The 22,422-nt window shown below is 34.8% G+C and overlaps 1 protein-coding gene across 1 annotated transcript; it reads right to left on the bottom strand.

The window, feature by feature from the left end:
- Nucleotides 1-4,561: 4,561 nt before the first annotated feature.
- On the bottom strand, nt 4,562-5,417 carry LOC149186003 (uncharacterized). The gene is made up of 2 exons (XM_089412539.1): nt 5,314-5,417; nt 4,562-5,219 (listed from the first exon to the last, which is right to left on the bottom strand). The coding sequence occupies exons 1-2, from the start codon at nt 5,363-5,365 to the stop codon at nt 4,741-4,743; spliced, it is 531 nt and encodes a 176-aa protein (XP_089268665.1). The 5' UTR covers nt 5,366-5,417; the 3' UTR covers nt 4,562-4,740.
- Between the last annotated feature and the right edge of the window lie 17,005 nt (nt 5,418-22,422).

The raw sequence follows: 22,422 nt of genomic DNA, 5'->3' as shown, positions 1-22,422 counted from the left end.
ATGGCTTATCAATACCACATGCCATAAATATTTTATCTTAATTTATTTTATAACAAATTTTAATTAAATCTAAAAGGAAAGAAAAAAGTTATATTTTTGAGATATATTTAAACCCTCTACCCTCACTACTATTAAAAATATTGGGTGGATATTACGATGAAATCTTTTCACTTCAAAAGAGGTTTGCACCTCAAGAGATTTGATCCCTCTCGAGGCTTGGTAGATCCAAAGTTAAAATGGATCTAGATTGATGTCAATACCAACAATCATACTCGAATTTTAGAAAAAAAATTAAATGCGTAAAAATTGATAATATTCTTAGCTAAAACCAATATCATCAACTTAACAAATAAAAAAATAATTAAATATGTTAAAATCACTTTCTCCTTTAGATTATTGGAGATATTTTTCTTTCTCTTTTCCTTTTTAAAATAATGTCGTTGCATTGTGCAACCATATATGAAAGATAAGTATCAATTGCTCTATTATTCACAAAGATGCTACATATAAATAAGTTGTGTGATCGTTGGATTCATCTTCCAAGGTTACTTGGACTCCCCTTGATGTTTCGCCTTCCACACCATAACCCTTAGCGCATTAGGTGTCCAACATTCCCTCCTTTAATCTGAAGAGGTATAGATGAGTCCAAGAAGAGAGTTGAAATAAAAAATACAATAATGCATGAAAACGATTTACAGAATGTGCTCTCTAAAATGGCAATTTTTAAAAAGACCACAAACCCAAAAGGTGGGAGAGCTTGAGATCTCAACCGGTGGTGGTTTAAGGTTGACCACAAACACTAGAGCACTTAGTGCAATTCCTAGAATAGTTTTGAATTTGGTTAGAAGTGGAAGTCTTCTACTAGATGAAGTGATCCCTAATGTTGTGAAAAGGGAGACCGTTGAGGTCTCAGCCTAGAACGCTTGATGAAGATCCTAGAACAATTCCAAATCTCGCTAAACGCTGAAGTTTCTTGCTAGAGAAAGTGCTCTCTAATTCTTTGAAGAGGGATACCATTGAAGTCTCAACCTGTACTGGTTTAAGGTTGACCACCAACTCTTAAATGCTTAGTGCAGTTCCTACAATAGTTTCAAATCTAGCTAAAAATTGAAGACTTATGCTAATGGAAGTGCTCATGATACCGATTTCAAGATCATCATAATTTGAATCATGCTCATAGCTTTGACTTTGGTTGCAACTTTGATTTTGGTTCAGGCTTGAGGCTTTGGTTTTCATTGTTACTCAAGTTGTGGCTTAGGCTCTTCAAAACCGGTAGTTGATCATCAATTCCCCCTTATCATATACAAGGTGAGAAGATGATATCACTATTACTTAGGCTCTCTTGTACATCACTGATTGATAAGGTTTCAAAACTAGAAGCATCACTGTCAATTCCCTCTGGTTACCTACAAAGTGAGAGGGATAAATATGTTTCTAGAGTGTTCACATGGATTAAGATCAAAATACTTGATCCTCCGTACGGAAAACTCAAGGAAGGTATCAGTTTCTACAGAAAACGCACCCATTTAAAATGAAATTTCTTTGAAAAACTTTAAAAAAACACACACACAATTTAACAGTTACTATTATTTTAAGTTGAATGTCCAAAAATAAGTTGAATGTCCAAAAATAAAAGAAGAATGGCGAAAACCGAAAACAAAACAAAAAGAACATGTACACTTTTCTCAAAGACCTAGATTGATGTATTTGGTTTCTCGTCTATTCTATTTATTAACAAATGGAACATTGTCATAAGAGCTCCCTCAAATTATGCATTTCCTCTAATATTGACTCACTCCTATGTTTGCAGCTTCAGATTCCCATAGACAGCGAGTCAAGCTGATTGTAAGACTTCATGGTCCTCAAAAAAGTTTTTGATAAAGATTTTGTGTTTATTGGGATATTTCGGAAACTACGACCTTGCTTGTCATGACTCTTTTTTGGCTACCTCTAATAAATCCCAAAACATACCCACTTTTTGAATTTAACTATACATGGGGGTTAACCCCAACAAGTTCGTTCAATGTCGAGCTGGGCACATTGTGTGTTGCTTCCTGCCAGTGTCTTCATTTATTTCCTTATTTTTCCAAAATGAATGACTATGCAATTCATTGATATTGGAATCAAGGATTTGTAATAATTATTGAAAACTAGGGAGAATATTACACGACTTCACCTTCGGATGGACTCCAGACAACGTCCAACGCTATATATAAACAAAAACAAATTTGAGCATCCCCAAAACAATAAGTTGTAAATCAACTTTACTAGCAATTGTGTAGATGGCGTAGAGACAAAGACTCATTTGTAAAACCAAGGATTTTTAGACGGGTGCAAGAATTCTAAAATATTTTTGCTTTGCTTTAGAATAATATAATCTCGGTTCATTCATAATCATAACAAGAACAATTCCAACCAATTATGATGCTCTTTATTGTAAATAAATGAAATCAATGTGGTTGATCATCACATGACTAGATTTGCAAGGAAACAATGGATGCTTGTTGGAAAAGCAACAATAGATGTGTGCTGAAGCCACTGGACCCACGATGTTTACCAATAAACAAATTAGTTGCTATTCTTAGTTTTATATAAGACAAGTACTACAATCCCCATACACTTGGAAGTTTTATTCAATTAGAAAGAAGTTTTATAAAATTAGAAAGAGGGAAAGCAATAATAGTGCTTGTCGGTTGTGGAAATTTTAACATGGAATGCGACATCCCGCAAAGCTTCCCTCCAAACTCATTGCAGAGACACACACCTGTACAAATCCTTTTGTAAATTCTTCAAACCCTAAGGGACCCTAAGGATAAATACATCGCAATAACAGGAACCACACCTCAATTTTCTTTGACAAATTTGTATATTCTTCAAACCCTAAGGGACCATAAGGATAAATACATCACAATAACAAGAACCACACCTCAATTTTCTTTGACAAAGTGGATGATCAATGAACAAATTTACTTATTATTTTTAGGGCTATTTGTAATGAAATACGTGGAGAACAAAGCAAAATGAAAGAAATTATTTGTTATGATGGCTAGATAGAGAAACGATTGTAAACAATGGAGCCTTGCAAATTTCAAAAGACAAAGAAACACTTTTATATATGTTTCTGCATTTGTATTACACAGATAAAGATATTCGACATGAGGTTAGATAATCTTAGCCCTTAAAGAAAAACGACGGACAAGGCTAAGTGCATGCAATACCTAAGGGGGACAGGTTTGGCAGGGGCATAATTGATAGAGTTGGGACAATGCCCAAGTCCGAGGAAGACTAAAATTGGAAGTTGTCTCTCATAAGCTCCGTATGTCGAGACATTTTTGAGCTAAACAAGCTCTGTTCTGATATCATTGTTGGACTGTGTAATCAGATATGAAATATCAGTGTGAATTGCTCTATTATTCACAAAAATGTTACATATAAATATATGGTGTGATGACTAGGCTCATTTTCCAAGATTTTTTTGGTCTTTTGTTGATGGTTCACCTTCCACGTTATAACTCTTAGCAAATTAAGTGTTCAACAAATATAAATTTAAAAATTCTAAAACTTGTACTTCAATAATAATTAATGTACAATATTTTATATTTTAACTAAAAAATAAATTTTAAAATATAAAATCATTAAAATTACTATAAATTTTAAAAATATTTAAATTAGATGAAAGTATAGTACTAATTTTTTTTTTTTACACAAAATATTTAATTATACTGACATAAAATGTCTTTTTGCTTATAAAAACAAATTTTGTTTATTTTTAATTATTTTATCTATATCTTACATTACATATTTAAAATATAGTTAAATTTATATTTAGAAAACTTTGAACTTAAAATTTCACAATAATATCTTATTACTACACCTCGTTACTTTTTACTTTTATATTTCATAGCAGTAAAATAATAAATATTACTTCATTAAATTTGATAAAAATAAAAATATTTTAATTAAATAATACATATTATATACTTTGAGTTAAAAATGCAATAGTGTGCTAATATCCATAAAACATATAATTATATATTAATTAAGTATTATAAAAGTAAAATTATACGAGTAAAGATTCTTATATTCCGCATTGGTATATAAAATTCTGAGATGAGAAATAGAAAATTGAAACAATTTTTTTTTATAATCATGTGAATGTTAAGAGTATATTTTATTTGAATATATAACCTCCTCCTTTCAAAAACATAGATTCGTAATAATAAAAGTCATTCAAACTATAAACATTAATATAGCAAATCGACCATTTTAAATATTATGGTTATTTAATGTTTATAGCAAATCAACGCATTTTAAATATTATGGTTATTTATATATAACACAATATCTGTAAATATAGTTTACTACCAGAAAGCACATTCTCGACCAATTCCTAACATAGAATAATATCGCGAGATTACTTTCATATTATAAAACATAGCGAGATTACATGAGTAAAACCATAATTCCCAGCCAGAGTTATGAAATTATAAAATTTCTTGTGCATACTCTGTTTACAAAGACAGCATAAGACCTTCAAAATCCGACGACAGCAAAGGCCCTCCAAAAATCTCAGATTTGATAAGCAGAAGATTTGCTACTGAAAGACAAACAAAACATTGAACATTTCTTCAAAATCCTTGCCCACTGTAAAGTCATTCATTTTCATATACGTAACCATCACATCCCAAAAGAGCAAGAATCTAAACTTGCATTCAGTTGGCCCACAGCAACCAAATCATTTTAGCGATCAACCAGCTCACGCAGCGGAATTCTCTCCACAGTGAACTCGAGGAACCTCCAATTTGTTAGCGCTCCAGTATATTCAAAATATCCATTTTTTACGTTTGCCAGACCACTACCGTTCTTCTTAATATATTTTTTCGGAAGTTTAGCTTCACTTGCACTTGGCAGCTGCACCATACCCGTGTACTCCCATTTACAGTTATAAAAACTACAGGTCTCCAAGATTTTCACAGGCTTTTCACAGCAAGGGCAGACACAATCACAACTGTCCTTTGCCACTTCAAACTTCCCATAACCTCCTTTAGAGAGTTTGCAACTAACATTCTTCTCATATGCCATGCAGGTATGAGTACCACAAATACCAGAGAACGTGATTCCCGGGCTGACGATATTCCACATCTCTGCAGTTTCATCGAACCTGGAAAATCTGAGGTCTGTCATGCTAGAAAATCGAATTGGGTCATAACTACCTACGTCTGCACAATCACAACAATAAAGTCAATGGTAAAATACCAATTGTAATATGATCAGTGTCACCCTTCACAGACATGAACACCGCCAAAGACTTACATGGCGCAGTAGACCATAACTGAAATGAGCTAGCCATTGGAAATCCAGTCATTCTGAAACGCTATTAATGAACTCTGTTCCACTGTTTTCTTCTGGTACACCTGCACAACACATAAAGACGTTTGGTGTCAATAAAACTAAGCAACGGCCTTCATCCTACAAATTAGAATTCGCCGCTCATCAGTTCATAGGAATACTTTTCCCCCATACCTGAGTCGCACAACCAATCCAGATAGTCTCCAATTCTTTCACTGCTTGCTGCTTAAATAGCTGCGCCTCGCGAGCAGCAAATGGAGCAAATCAATGGAGTACGCTTTTTTAAGAAATCATCACCAATATGATGTAGTATCGCTCAAAAGATTTCCGACATTAATGAAGTGATTCTCCCAACCTGTTTCGTAAATATTTTTCAGAGCGTTGCGAGCTAAACATCAGCTCATGGAGTGATCACGTCAATTTTCTGTCCAAACACATGAAGGTAGATTGCGTGAACAGTCGTTGGGTGATATCTTTGATTTCACTCACTCAAACGTCACATTGATTTTGATTTCAGCTCCATCCATTTGTGGTCCACATCGATACCCAGATACCGAAATTTTTTAATGGATACCTTTAACATTATGAATCGTCACTGATGTGAATAATCGGCGGCGCAGTTTTTATGTTGTCATGTAAACTATGGAAACTGAAAATTTCTAATGGATACCTTTAACATTATGATTCGTCACTGTTGTGAATAATCGGCGGCGCAGTGTTTATGTTGTCATGTAACTAAATGTTTTAGATCTGACGCTACATTTAGTTACAAGGTGTTGATTGATAATCGGGCCCTTATTTTTAATGTTGGTTGAATTGTTTATTCAACACATCTAACCCACAGGACACCCTCGGATTGAAAGAGAATTTCTAAATACACAATCCCCAGTTATGACCTCTAAATACACAAATCTCCACGAGGGCAAAGCAGCGTAAGTTTATAGGGCAATACAATTTCTCAACGTTTTGGTATTTTTCATTTGAATAAAAATTTGTAGACTGTAATTTTCAGTTGTTTTAAAAAAAATTAATGTTATTTTATTAAATTGTGAATTTTCACTTTAAATGTACAAATAAATTTAGAATTAGAAAAAAATATAAGAGATTTGTCTTAAAATTATGATTTAAGAAATTTGTCTTAAAATTATGATTTTAGAATTAGAAAAAAATATAAGAGATTTGTCTTAAAATTATGATTTAAGAAATTTGTCTTAAAATTATGATTTCAAATAATTGTGTAGGGATACTCATACTCCTGCAAATGCACATCTTCAACCCAACAAAGTAGGGCTTGTCTAGGTGTAAAGGCATGCGGTCGTGACAACATAGACATCACAAGAAATGTGATGATAGTTATGACATTTTGGGGTTTTGGTGCAATATGAGCACACAAAGGAACTGCGTGACATGATTCAAAATGAAAAACAAGGCATGCAATGCATGGCCAAGACGAGTGGACTCAAAGCACCGTGTGGGCACAAATGGGCAAAGACATGGCATATGATGAACGTGCACCCCATTTCACTACACAACCAGATGATTGACCGAGTTAGTTCGAAAGATCGTAACCAAAGATGGGCATGAATGGAACAACCAAAACCAAAGATGGGCATGAATGGAACAACCAAAAGGAGTAAAGCAAATGGAATTGGTTAGGTTTATAATATTAAAGAATTGGGTTTATAATATTAATTTTTTTGTTTAATATTATTTCGTTTAGTTCATAATTTCTTGGGATTTTATTATTAAAACCTTAAATAATAATAAACAAAAAATATTAATATTATAAACCCAATGTATACAAACTCTAAAATAACTATTAAAAATACTAAAGCTTAATAATTATATTTGTATATTATTATAATAATATAATAATAATATAATATTATTATAATATTATAATAGATATTATTATTATTATTATTATATTTTTTTATTATAAAATTGTTATGATTTTTTTTATATTTCTATATTGTTATATTATTTTAATAATATAATGATAATCTAATATTATTATGAGCTATTATTATTATTAATTAATATATATTTATATTATTAATATAATATTTATATAATAATATATATAAATAATTTGATTGTTAGTATTTATATAGTTATTAATAATCGTAAATACCAATAATAATTAACCTAATGTATGCAAACTCTAAGATAAATATTAAAAATACATATTATTATAATAATATTAATATAATAATCATAAATATATAAAAATATAAAAATATAGTTGATGATGATGATGATGATGTTGGTTACCGTCCGCTGAGACCAAACAATGATCTATCGGACTTAAATAAACAAATTATTTATTTTGATTTAAGATTTTATTCCTATGCTCAAAAAGCTTGGAGCTCACTATAATTTTGACATTGTAAAAGGCTAGGATGGTCAGTATTGTGACAAAGATTGTGAAACTGAGATCTAATGTGGTTGTACGCATGGCACTCTAAGAGGAAGTGGTTTTCATCCTCGATGCTCCTATTCTCACATATATGGCAGATCCTTTCCATCCATGGCGTTTTAGGAACTGCCCAACAACCTGTTTCATTATGGAGCTCATGAGATTTTGTTCTAATCTTTGCTATATTAATTTTCTTCTTTGACCTAGTTAAAATAGAGAGATACTTTTGTTTTAGGGTGGGGTTGATGACCTTCTTATAATAACTTAATTTTCTTTTAGCCGCTAAATCTTTCTCACACCACAATTTTTCTTTGAACTTAGAAGTAACAATATCTTTAATGTTATTTATGTTTTTCAATGCATCATTCTCGTTGATCTCCCAATAGTTTAACCAGGCCCTTGTGTCTTTATGCCACCCTTGATTGAGCCTTAGGTGGTTTTGGCTAGAATTTAAAGCTAGCATAGGAAGTCTAGGAAGGCTATTATTTGTATAGTTATTAATTATCATAAATAATTGGTCTTTATTGTTATTATATAATAATATATTATAATGATATTGATTATATTATTATTATTATAATAATTATATTTCTACATCATTATAATAATAATAATAATAATTGTTATGATTTTTTTTATAATTTTATATTATTATATTATTTTAATAATATAATGATAATTTAATATTATTATGAACTATTCTTATTATTAATTAATATAGAGCTTATATTATTAATATAATATTTATATAATAATATATATAAATACTCTGGTTGTTAATATTTATATAGTTATTAATAATCTTAAATACCAATAATAATTAACCCAATGTATACAAACCCTAAGATAAATATTAAAAATACTAAAGCCTAATAATAATAATAATTTATATTATTATAATAATATTAATATAATAATCATAAATATATAAATATATAAGAATATAGTTGCTCTTATTTGTATAGTTATGAATTATCATAAATATTTAGTCTTTTATTGTTATTATTATAATAATATTGATTATATTATTATTATAATATTTTAATAATTTAATGATAATCTAATATTATTATGAGCTATTCTTATTATTAATTAATATATATTAGGAGGTTATATTATTAACATAATATTTATATAGTTATTAATAATCCTATATAATTATTTATATAGTTATTAATAATCTTAAATGTGTTTGATAATATTTATATAGTTGAATTGAAGCTTATGTGATCCATATCAAGTTTATGAGAAAAAGTTTTTTTGGCATAAATCACATGATATTTCATTTGTCGACACGTTTCAGATCTAGGCTGCATGTTAAATAGTCAGAGAAGAACATCCAACGGCTATATTTGACCAGACAATGACTATATTGAACTCGTAGGTTAGACCGACTAACGGCTATATTTGACTGGGAAAAAGCATGTTAAATAGTCAGAGCAGAACATCCAACGGCTATATTTGACCAGACAACGACTATATTGAACTGGTAGGTTAGACCGACTAACGGCTATATTTGACTGGGAAATAGCTAGTCGGACTGGACCAAAGGACAGGGATAGGAGAGCATAACTATATTTAATTAAAAATTAATCAATAGGAATTAATCACATATATTTAAGTAAGAAAAATAAATATTTAGCTAGTTAATTGAAAGTTAGTTAAGTATCAAATAAAACTAGGTAATATATTAGATAAATAAATAAGTTAAAGTTACAGATTTGAATAGTACGTTAGTCAGGCTATTATTAAATTAAAAGGGGTTTAAATTTATATATAATTAAATAGTTAATGGGAAGTTAGTTTAGAAACATATGTAAATAAGGTAACATATGAATTTACATTAAATATACATAAAAGTTATATAATTAAATATTTCATATTTATTGAAAAACAGAAAGGAGGGGACTTGGAGTTGAAAAATGTTGGGAGCTAGGGTTGGAGTTGACACTAGGGTTTTGAGTTTGGGTACCATGGCAGACTGCGCAGGGGGGAGTGTGGCTCCCTCCTATAGTCAGGTTGTTACAGATCGAAGCAAGGATAAAGGAAAGCAACATTTTAAAAAACCTCTGGAACAGGTTTCAGAGGCAAGAAGCAAGGGAACTTTGGGAAGAAACAGACTTCAGGAACAGGAAGGAGATCAACTGGACACAAACAAGGAGGAGGAGAATGGAGGTAGCAGTGAAAAACCTACTTCCATAAGAACTAATGGGGTCTGCAAACCCAAGTCGAGCACCATTCCTCAGGTCATATTGAGTGATCTGGCACTTCAAGCGCATAGAGATCATATGACAGAACATGCGATCATATGCAAATTCATGGGGTTATGGCCGATGGAGAGGGCGCTACACATCTGGATAAGGAGTCATTGGAAGCCAAAAGGGGAATACACCTTCATCTGAGATCTGAGGGTTTTTTCACAGTGGTATTCACAAGCCTGGAGGATAAAGACAGAGTATTTGAAGGAGGACCATATTTCTACGCTGCTGCAGGACTCTACATGCGGCCATGGATGATGAAATTTGTCCCAGAACGTGAAACGTTCAAATCGGTACCGGTATGGATTAGATTATACTCCCTTCCTCTTGATTATTGGCTACCCGAATCTTTGAAAACAATAGGCAACAAGCTGCGACACTTTCTAAAGATCTCAAAGGCAACTCTGAAAGGAAAATATACATCCTTTGCCCGAATATGTGTGGAGATGGACTTATCGGGAGCCCTTCCGGAAGCAATAATTTTAGAAGTATATGATGAGGAATGGGTGCAAACTGTGGACTATGAGCACATCCCATTCAGGTGCCGCAAATGCCATGAACATGGGCATTTATTCAGAGACTGCCCAACAAATAATATGGAAGGAAATATGAAAACTATTGTGGATAAAAATCATGAGGGTTTCACCAAGGTTGGGGGCAAAGGCATGGGTGGTAAACGTCCACAAAAGAAGATGAATGAGAATAGACATTCAAGGCATAATCGGTTTAAGATCCTAAAGGAAGAAGAGGGGATCAAGGAAACAGTCTAGGATAAGGAGAAAATAATAAATGAGAAGGAAAAGGAAGATGACATGGAAGGTATCACAGTAAACAACCAACAAAAGGATGGTCTACCAAGTTGCATGGAGATAAGTAGGGATCTAAAGATGACTCCAAGTGAAGCAGGTACGAAGGATCATAAACTACAGGAGATTCTAGACAGGGAAAATCTAGATCTAAAAAAATTTCTGGAATAAGGGACGACCACACGAGTGGACTCCTTGCCAAAAGAGGATTATGACAGAGTATAACAACTCTTTATATGGAGATCAAAATTAAAGGGAGCTGGAATCAAAAGAAATCATGAAAGCTAGGAGCATAGTGGGGTCAAAATGATGGAGAATGTACAGGCACAATCTCCAAAGAACTCAGGTAGGAAAAGAGGAAGAAAAAGACAGAATGAGCTGCTGAACGAATGTAGAAAAATATTGATTAACTCAGGTAAGATGAAAGATCTTACCAATTATTCTTTTACTAACCTTTCATAATGAAGCTCACAACCTAGAATATTAGAGGCATAGATAATAGAAGGAAACAAAGAAATCTCAGCAATAGAATTAAAGAAGAAAAACCAAATATGGTTTTTATTCAAGAGACAAAATGCTCGATGGATAAGATTAGAGAAATTCACAATAAGTGGCTAATCAAGTATGAGTATCTAGAGGTGAAAGCATACAACTTGGCGGGGGGGATTCTCACACTGTGGGATCCACAAAAATTTTCCATCCTGGATGCTGAAGCAACTAGGAACTATCTTTCTATGATATGTCAACCTGTAGGTGATAAGGTAATATATATGATCACAAATGTTTATGGACCTCAGAAGCAAGCAGATAAACTCCAACTTCTCATCTCCCTTGAGGATCTTAGAGCAAGACACCCAAATATGCCTTGGATCGTTGCAGGAGATTTCAATATGATAAGATCTCTTTCAGAGAAGAAAGGTGGTATTAGATAGTTAGGAAGAGACTCCATGGCCTTCTAGAACTTCATAATGAACATGGGGCTAGTGGACATTGAAACAATAAATGGAACCTTCACCTGGAACAACAAGAGGGGAGGGGCTTCTCAAGTTGCCTCCAAACTTGACAGATTTATTATTTCAAAGGACCTCATTCTCACAGGCCCTGCCATGACAACTTCCATTCTGCCCTTTAGAGGATCGGATCACTGGCCTGTACAGCTGGAGGCAACCTTTATGGGCACACCAAGAAATAGACCTTTTAGGTTTGAAAACGCCTGGCTCTCCCATCCCAAATTCACTAGTAACATTTACAAATGGTGGAGAGAGGATTTGAATATTCAAGGCACTAGAATGTTCATGCTCCAGCAGAAACTCAAACACATCAAGTCTCAACTTAAAGAGTGGAACAAAAAGGAATTTGGAGATATCTTCCAAGCCAGAAGAGAAGTTGGGTAAAAACTCCAGGAGATCAATCAGATCAGTATCACAGATGGCTTTACCGAGGAGCGACAAAGGCTTACTGACTCTTTGCAGAGAGAATGGGAAGATCGATGCTTCCAAGAGGAAATTTTTTGGAGACAAAAATCAACAATACAGTGGATCAGAGAGGGAGAAAGGAACACAAAATTCTTTCACAAATCCACCATGGCTCATAGGGCACATAACAGAATCACAAAGCTCAAAGACTCTTAAGGGATAGAGCTTGTCTCTCACAATGATATGGAATCAATCCTGGTACACCATTTTTTCAGTATAGCAGAGGAGCCTCCAGAGGATAAATCCAGGTTCATCAACATTTTCACTCAGTATATCCCTCAGTTGGTTACCAGAGAGAACAACCATAATCTTAATAGGCCAGTGTTGGAAGAGGAGGTCAATGAAATTAAAAATGGAATAGCCCCAGGCCTAGATGGATTCGATGTAGATCTCTTTAAATCCTGCTGGGAAACAATTAAACACGATATACTTGAGGTTGTGGAAGATTCAAGAAAATCCAAAAATATTCTGAGGGCTCTTAATGCTTCCTTCATAGCTTTGATCCCAAAACAGGAAAATGCCATGACTCCGGAGGGCTTCAGACCCATAGCCTTATGTAATGTGGTGTACAAAATTATTTCTAAAGTGATATCCAATAGACTCAAGCCCCTTCTACCATTTCTCATCTTGGAGGAGCAAACCGGCTATGTGGAAGGAAGACAAATCCTCAACAACATCTTCCAAGCTCATGAGGTAATACACTCTCTCAAAAGCAACAAACAAGCTGGCATGATCATTCAGTTGGACCTTGCAAAAGCCTATAACAAACTAAGTTGGTCTTATGTCAGAGCAATTCTAAGAGCCTTTAGCTTCAACCAAAATTGGATAAAATGGGTCATGGCACTCGTAACCATGACCAGTTTTTCCATTTTGCTTAATGGGGCTCCATCAAGAACCTTTACACCTTCCAGAGGTCTCAAACAAGGAGATCCGCTCTCTCCTTTCCTCTTCGTCCCCATGATGGAAGGGTTAGGAAGAGCAATCAAAAGGGCAAATGCTGAAGGATGGATACAGGCAATCAAACTTACCTTGGATGGAACAGCAAACACTCATCAACAATTTGTGGATGACACAATGCTGCAAGGCATCCCCACAGTTAGGGAAGCCCAAGCGATCAAACACATCTTAAATGACTTCGCTATGGCAACAGGCACTGAGGTAAGCCTCATCAAATCCAAAGTTTTTTTCTTTAACACTAACATTGCTATTCAAAGAAATATTACTAGAATTCCTAGGTTTCAAAGGGAACAACTACCTTCAAAGTACCTAGGCATACCTCTCACTAATAAACCTCTAAGCAAGAAAGTGTGGGAGCCATTAATAAATAAACTTCAGGACAAGGTCAGAAAGTGGACATGCAGGACACTGAATTTGGCAGGACGCCTTGTGCTCACACAGGTTGTCTTGCAGGCAATTCCCGTTTTCATGTTCTCAACTCTTCCTGCTCCTAAAGGCATAAAGCAGCAAATCAGGTACATACAGAGAGATTTTCTGTGGGGCATAGGAGAAGAAAAAAAGAAGTGGGCCTTAGTTGCCTAGGACAAGATATGCAAGCCCAAAAGCCATGGTGGTTTGGGGCTTCATGACCCTGGAACCCTCAGTAAAGTTTCAGGAGCCATACTTTGGTGGAGATGGATTAAGGAGCCGACAACTCCCTGGGCTAAGCTTTGGAAGCAAAAATATGACATGTATTGGTAGGAGAGGATTACATTAGAATGTAAGGGAAAATCAAGGGCTCCCATATCTGGAACCTTGCATGGGAAAATAAAAGTATTATTCAGCAACACAACTTCTGGGAAATTCGAGCAGGGAAGCTTGCACATTTTTGGGAGGATAATTGGCAATAGAAACCCAACCTTTATAAGGAGGAATTAGCAGCTCTCAAGAGTGATCTAGATAAGAAAGGTTTACTTATGTTTAAAGACTTCTGGGACCAGGAAAGAAATGAAGGAAAACAGAGGAAGTGTAAAGATCTAGGCCATAGTGATGAGAGTCCTATGAAAGCCCAGGCAGATGCTCTCTCCCAGGAACTATAGCAGAGAAGGATTCTGGTATCCTCCTTACCTGACCAATTAAGATGGGGAAATAATACTGAAGGCAACTTCAAACTCAAAGAAGCTAAACTGGAAGTTTCAGGATTTAACTATTTGAATCCTGATCAAGTATGGAAAAAACTATGGCAGAGCCCCCACTGGATGAAAATAAAGCTATTCATCTGGCTAGTGCATCAAAGGAAAATCCTAACTTGGGAGAATCTCCTAAAAAAAGGCTTTATAGGTCCCTCCAAATGTTACCTCTGCGACTTACAGGAGGAGACGATGGATCACCTTCTCAACCTCTGTCCTTTCACATCCCATGTGTGGGACTGGGTGGCCTCAATTTTTAGACATACAGATCGGGATAACCTCAACATATCCAACACTTTGAAGAACTGGAGGAAGAATTTCTCAGGGAATGAAATCATCAATAAAGCCTGGACTCTGGTTCCAGGCTTTGTTATTTGGAATTTTTGGAAAGAGCGCAACAGTAGGATCTTCAAAAACAAGGCAAGCACGCCCCAACACATAACTGACCAAATTTTAAGGCAGCTCAAAGACACAGTAAGAAGTTTGGTAAGAACACTTCCTAAGGAACCTCCTCTACCCCAAGAGGAGAGTATCATTCTTCAGTTGGGTCTTCAGTCCATAATCCCTCAGGGCCTGACCAAGGGAGTAGGACAAATAAATGCAGATAGTATCATTTGGAAGCCTCCTCCTTATGGTTTCCTAAAGGTTAACATAGACGGTGCTTCTAAGGGCAACCCAGGATTAGCTGGCTTCGGAGGGGCTATAAGAGATGAACAGGGTCAGGTAAAGAAGATCTTCCATGGGCATCTAGGAAAAGCCACTAATAATATGGCGGAGCTTATGGCATTAGAGCAGTGCTTAGAAATCCTGTTGGATTCGAATTCTCATAATGTTATCATTGAAGCAGATTTAGAATTAATTATCAGAGTGGCCAAGAAAATATGTAATGGTTCTTCTCCAGATAAAGTTTCGAAGAATTGGAGGCTTCTACAGATCTTTCACCGTATCCACTCCCACCTGCAAACCTTAAAAACTATTTGCTTTGTTCATGTGAAAAGGAAAGCTAACATGTTAGCAGATCGTTTGGCGAATGAAGGAGTAACCAATATGGATAGGGATTCGTGATTTATTTGGGAGCTGTTACCCCCAGGCAAATTGTTGGAGGACTGTCTCTGTCAGGCGGACAAAGATATGGAGCTATGGACTAACAGGATGGAGCGAAACAGTTCAGGAGATAGAGAATCTGGGATGGGCGCACAAGAACCATCCATTGCTCTTGATAAATGGCCAGCGCGAGGCGAAAGTACGCGCAGGTTAGTCAGCGAGGCGTCCAATGATAATACCATCAGTGGTTTATCGAACGGGGTCTATACGATTTCTGTTTTTTTGGGGCAAGGCTCCGATTCCATTCCGAGTGTGACACGTAGCAGTGATAGGTGAGAGAATACTGCCCTCATCGGGTGGTTATTCTTCGCACTTTTTGATCACCCGATATCTACGTAGACCATTGGATCTGTGTAGGGGGATCAACAGTGTAGATTGATCGTGCAAGTTAGTTTGGCATTCTGGGTCCGAAAAAGTCTAAAATCTGGACTAAAATTTTTCTTCGGGTTCGTGCTTGACAGATTTTTGGGTGGGGCCCATTTAGATTGTTCAGTCGACGGTACTTAAAACTTACTATGGTTTTTAGCTAAGCTTTGGTGGTTGTCTCGAGGTCCCTCGGTGGGTCTCTTAAGTTATTTTGTAATATCGGTTCTATGGACCTGTCTTCCTTGGAGGTCAGGGTTACTTTCTTTCTATATACTGCTCACTTTTTTCCAGAGTGTTCAACTGTAAATCCCCGATTTTCCTATCCGGGCTTCTCATGTTTTTGAGGGTGTGGCCCGGGTTTGGGCCTAACCAGCTGCCTGACTTACAGAGCTGGGGCGGCGACATGTAAATTATGTACCATTGGCTAGATTAATAGAAGGTCCTATTCTTACTTGATAAAAAAAAAAAATTCTTATTTATCTAAATATTTAGTTAATTAATAAAAATTAAAATTCTAATTGTAATAAAAATTAAAATCAATCTATATTTAGGTTTAAATTAAAATGATAATATGTTTTATAACTTATTAATTTATATTTTTAAAAATTATAAATATTAGAAAGTGATGAGAAATTCCTAATAATTTATTCAAAAATTAAAATATAAAAGAATTATTCTTATTCTATAAGACTTAAATTAATTTATTTTGATAACATTATTAATAAGATCTATTAATAGATCTAACAACAATCAGTGGTTAGATAATAAATATAACAATACTAATTTATTATTATAATATTATAATCAAATATTACTAATAACTACATAAATATTCACAAGAAGATTATTTTTATATATTATTATATGAATATTATAATAATAATATAAATTCCTAATAATATTATAATAATATTGATTATATTATTATTAAAATAATAATTATATTTGTATATTATTATAATAATATAATATTATAATCAAATATTATTATTATAATACAATATAATTGTTATTATTTTTTTTATAATTTTATATTATTAGATTATTTAAATAATATAATGATAATCTAATATTATTATGAGCTATTCTTATTATTAATTAATATATATTAGGAGTTTATATAATTATTATAATATTAATATAATATTTATATAGTTATTAATAATCTTAAATACCGATAATAATTAACCCTATGTATACAAACCCTAAAATAAATATTAAAAATACTAAAGACTAATAATAATAATAATAATTATAAGAATGGGAGAGGAGAGAATTGCTAAGAGATTGGACCGTTTCCTCATAAATGAGTCGTTGGCTTCTTATATCCCTCTCTTCAGGCAATGGGTGGGTGAAGGGGGAAATTCGGACCATTTTCCCATTTACCTTGAGTTCTCAAAGACCCCTCCTAAGCCGGCTTCTCCATTTAAGTTCAATGCTACCTGGCTTCAGGAGGAGTCTTTTCTTCAGCTGTTCAGGAATACATGGAGGCATCCGGGCCCTACCCCACCGGAAAACAAAGGAGCTCACTTTATGGAGAATCTAAAAAGGCTGAAGAGAGCAACCATTGAATGGGCTTCAGACAGAAGGAGGAAATTAAACGAGGAATTGGTCAAAATTGACGAGGCCCTAAGTGTTTTAGAAGATCCTGAAGCTGATGCTTATATCTCTCAAGAGGCGAAAGAAAGAATTCTGGTGTTAGAAAAGAGCAGAGCTAAGATTCTACTGGACAAAGAAGAGGAGTGGAGGTTGAAAAGTAGGGCTATTTGGTTGAAAGCGGGGGATGAAAATACAAAATTCTTCCATAATTATGCAAAGGGGCGGAAAAACGCAAATACTATTTGGAAATTAAAGGACTCTGAAGGAAGGGAGCATTCCACCTTTGAGGCTGTAGCTAATTTGGGTAAGAATCACTTTCAATCTCTTTTTGCTGACCCAGGGGGGCTCTCCATAGCTGAAATCATCAGGACTGCCCAAGCTTTCCCTCGCTTTGTGGAGGAGGAGGAAGCAGAAAATCTCTTCAGAGAAGTGACTAAGGAGGAAGTAGAATGTATCATAAAATCAATGCCAAAAGACAAAAGTCCGGGACCGGATGGCTGGACCATAGAGCTGTTTACTCACTTCTTTGATCTTATTGGTGAAGAGCTTACAGATGTTGTGGAGGAGTCAAGGAAGAAAGGAGAAATCTATGGTCCATTTAATTCAACTTTCATTGCCCTCATCCCGAAAAAAGAGGATCCGGAATCCTTTGAAGATTTCAGACCTATCTCTCTCTGCAATGCTATCTACAAGATCATAGCAAAAATTATAGCGGTCCGCCTGAAGCCTATTCTTTCTGTATGTATTTCCAACGAGCAATTTGGATTCCTGGACGGTCGACAAATTCATGAAGCCATTGGGGTGGCCCAGGAAACCATCCACAGCATCAGACAAGCAAAGAAAAAAGGGGCGGTGCTAAAAATCGATCTTTCCAAAGCCTACGACAGGATTAGCTGGTCGTACCTCAGACTTTTATTGACTCACCTTGGCTTTAAGGTGGAGTTTATAAATTGGATAATGGGATGCATTTCAAATGTATGTTTTGCTGTTTTGATAAATGGGGCTGCCTCCCAATTTTTCAAAAGTCAGCGAGGCTTGAGACAAGGGTGCCCTCTTTCTCCTTTGCTCTTCCTTCTGGCTGCTGAAGGCCTCAGTAGATTGATTTCAAAAGCCAAGAGATCAGGTTTGATTACAGGTTTGGAAGTTGCTGTAAATCTTTTCATAACTCATCTCCTATTTGTTGATGATATATTATTGTTTACAAATGGGAATATAAATGAATTAAAAGAGCTTAAAGACATTCTTGATCTATTTCTGAAAGCTACAGGGCTTCAAATCAATCCCAGGAAGTCTCACTTTATCATGGAAGCTTTCACCAGGCAAGAGGAGACTTTGATCACATCATACTTGCCTTTTGAAATTTGCAGTATGGATCAGCCTTTCAAGTACCTGGGGTTTTGGCTAAAACCGTCTTCATACCGAAAGCAGGATTGGAATTGGCTGGTGGCAAAAATTGAACAAAGGATTTCCCACTGGAGTTTCAAATGGCTATCTAGGGCTGGCAGACTGACTCTGATAAACTCTGTTCTTCAGGCCATCCCGGTCTTTTGGGCTGCTCTGACCTGGATTCCCAAAGGAGTTCTTCATAAAATCAAGCAGATATGTAGCAGATTTCTGTGGTCGGGATCTAAAGAAGACTCAGTGCTTCCCTGGGTAGCTTGGGATAAGATTGCTAGACCAAAGGAATGGGGAGGATGGGGCATCAAGCATCTCGTTGACTTTAGTCAATCTCTGGCAGCAAAATCAGGATGGCGAATTATAAAAGCGGAGAACCTTTGGACTAGAGTGGTCAAAAGAAAGTATATTGATCCAGTTCCGCTTGAGGACTGGATTCGGAGCCCAAACAAAAAAGGTAGAAATTGCTCGGTTATCTGGAAGGCCACTTCAGAGGCTTTCAAAATAATAGAACAAGGACTTGCTTGGCAGGTGGGGAATGGAGAAAATCTGCGGATTGGCAGGGATCCGTGGGTAGGGTGCAACGATCTTTTTGCATTATCCCCTGGTCTTCTCGCTCATCTAGATGCAAAAGGAATCCATAGTTTAAGTCAGATAGCAAACATGGAGTTATCTTCCATTTGGGGACAGGCATGGAAATCTGAAGAGGAATTGGGCATTGATCCCATTTGGAGAATCGAGTGGCGGGGTTTCATTCAGGAACTCAATCGGTCAAATGTCAGAATAAAGGACAATCCAGATTCCCTAGTTTGGGCTCATGCTGAGACAGGTCTCTACTCCCCAAAGGCTGGCTATAATTTCCTGATGAAGAGAAAGGGATGGGATCCTCCTGTTTGGTGGGCAAAGCCTCTGTTCAAACTGAAATGCCCCAAAAAAGCCAGAATCTTTCTCTGGTGTGCTCTAAAAAACAAGATCCCTTCTTGGGAAATCCTACAAGCACGCTTCAAGCAGGGGCCGAGTAGATGCCCTTTATGCTTTGCAGCTTCTGAATCCATCCCTCACTTATTTTTGGCATGCTCCTTTACTAGACAAGTCTGGGATGAAACAAAAAAACTCTTGAACATTAACTCCAGATGGGAAGGGGAAGATCTCCCTTCAGCTTGGGAATTTTGGTGGTCCCACTATCCCGAGAAGAACCTGAGAAACCTTCCTCCTATCCTTTGCTGGGGCATTTGGATTGCCCGGAATCGTAGCATCTTTAAAGAAAAAGCAACCCCGACGGAAGTAATCGCAATCCAAAGCTCAGCCATCCTTGCCAGCATTCCTGAGCCGGAAGGCCCTCCATCCATGATCCAGCGGAAGGAAATTCTTATTAAAGAAGGCATTCCTTGGGCTTTCTTTGACGGGGCAGCACAAAACAACTCCACTGGAGCTGGAATTATTATTCATCTTAGTCCCTCACACTCGCTAAAAGCCTCAGTGGGTCTCGGGATGGGCACAAATAATTTTTCCGAACTATCAGCCTTAAAACTTCTCCTTTGCTGGCTCATTCATAGACAGGTCCTCACAGTTCAGATTTTTGGAGACTCTTCAAATGTTGTAAACTGGGTCAATGGAAAATTTAGATGCCGGAATTATATGTTGATGCCTCTGTTAGAAGAAGTTCAAAATCTAAAATCTTTATTTACTGTTTTCTCTATTGGACATATTTACAGGGACAAAAATGATGAAGCAGACAGGTATTCTAAAGCAGGTTTACAACAGGCTGTGGGTTCGTGGAGGATAACAGAGCAGGTCCAGGACCAGATCCGTGAGACGGATCTGGCCCCTTACACATAATGTTTTTTTGTTTCATGGCTGTAAGTGCTCCAGGATCAAATGGACATATTTTTTGGTACTGGCTGCACATGAAAGTTTTGCTGTTTCATTTACTATTTCATCTCTTTTTAATATGTAGAAGCTCGAGAGAAACCTTTGGTTTTTATTATGCGGGTTGTTTTCCTTTAAACAAGGAGACCCAGACATTCTAGACAGTCTTGACTATTTTTTGGTATGGCTGTTCAGGCCGAGTTCAGGAGAACTTTTGGGTTTTTGTAAAAGACATGGTTGATGACATCATGGAGGAGGATTGTTTATCCTTCTGCCTCAAGCAGTTTTCTGCTGAATGTTCACTCATCTGATTGTAACTTTTTTATTTTTATTAATAGAAAAGTTCGGCTTTTTTCTTCGGAAAAAAAAATAAAAAATAATAATAATAATAATAATAATTATTATTATTATTGTTATTATTATTAATACTAATATTATTATGAGTTTATATTATTATAATAATATTAATATAATAATAATAAATATATAAGAATATAAGAATATAGTTCCTATTATTTGTATAGTTATTAATTATCATAAATAATAAATAATTGGTCTTTATTGTTATTAATTATCACATTAGATCTCAGTTTCATAATCTTTGTCACAATACTGACTTTCCTAGCCTTTTACGATGTCAAAATTATAGTGAGCTCGGGAGTCTTTTATCAAGCTTTTTGAGCATAGGAATAAAATCTTAAATCAAACTAAATAATTTGTTTCTTAAGTCCTATAGACCAAAGTTTGGTCTCCCTTAACCATCAACATCATCATCATCATCATCAATAATATATTATAATAATATTTTTATATTATTATTATTATTATAATTATATTTGTATATTATTATAATAATATAATAATAATATAATATTATAATCAAATATTATTAATAACTATATAAATATAAACAACCAACCAGATTATTTCTATATATTATTATATAAATATTATACTAATATTATAATAATAATATAAACTGCTAATAATATTATAATAATATTGATTATATTATTATTATGATAATAATTATATTTGTATATTATTATAATGTTATAATCAAATATTATTATTATTATTATTTTTTATAATTTTATATTATTAGATTATTTAAATAATATAATGATAATGTAATATTATTGTGAGCTATTCTTATTATTAATTAATATATATTAGGAGTTTACATAATTATTATAATATTAATATAATATTTATACAATAATATATATAAATAATTTGGTTGTTAATATTTATATAGTTATTAATAATTCTATATAGTTATTAATAATCCTAAATACCCATAATAATTATTAATGTGGTTGATATAAGCCTATCGACGTATATCAACCACATTGTCAAATGTGGTTGTATATATGCTTGATATACGCCTATCGGCATATATCAACCATATTGGTAAATATGGTTGTGCTAGTTACACACGGGTCGGCTCGACATATCAAGGGGCAGGACTTATGACGACAAGCCAAGGGACGCAACCCTTGGCCACTCCACATCCCATATATATACAACAAAAGTGTGAGACGAATGGAGCAAGAACCAAAAGGGAAGAACACGAGACCCAAATAGAGGAGAAGAGACAAAAACTGCAACACGAGTGGAGGAAATCATAAGGTCAAACACTAGATGAGTCATGCA

Source organism: Pinus tabuliformis, chromosome 3_1 (genome assembly GCF_031772625.1).
Source record: "Pinus tabuliformis cultivar Carrire ecotype Pingquan chromosome 3_1, CPIR1, whole genome shotgun sequence".
NCBI lineage: Eukaryota > Viridiplantae > Streptophyta > Pinopsida > Pinales > Pinaceae > Pinus > Pinus tabuliformis.
This window is presented reverse-complemented; position numbering and strand designations above follow the sequence as displayed.

Coding starts and splice junctions, on each gene's coding strand:
- LOC149186003 (XM_089412539.1), bottom strand. CDS start 5,365: ATGACTGGATTTCCAATGGCTAGCTCATTTCAGTTATGGTCTACTGCG. Junction 5,220..5,313: donor GTTATGGTCTACTGCGCCAT/GTAAGTCTTTGG, acceptor GTGATTGTGCAG/ACGTAGGTAGTTATGACCCA.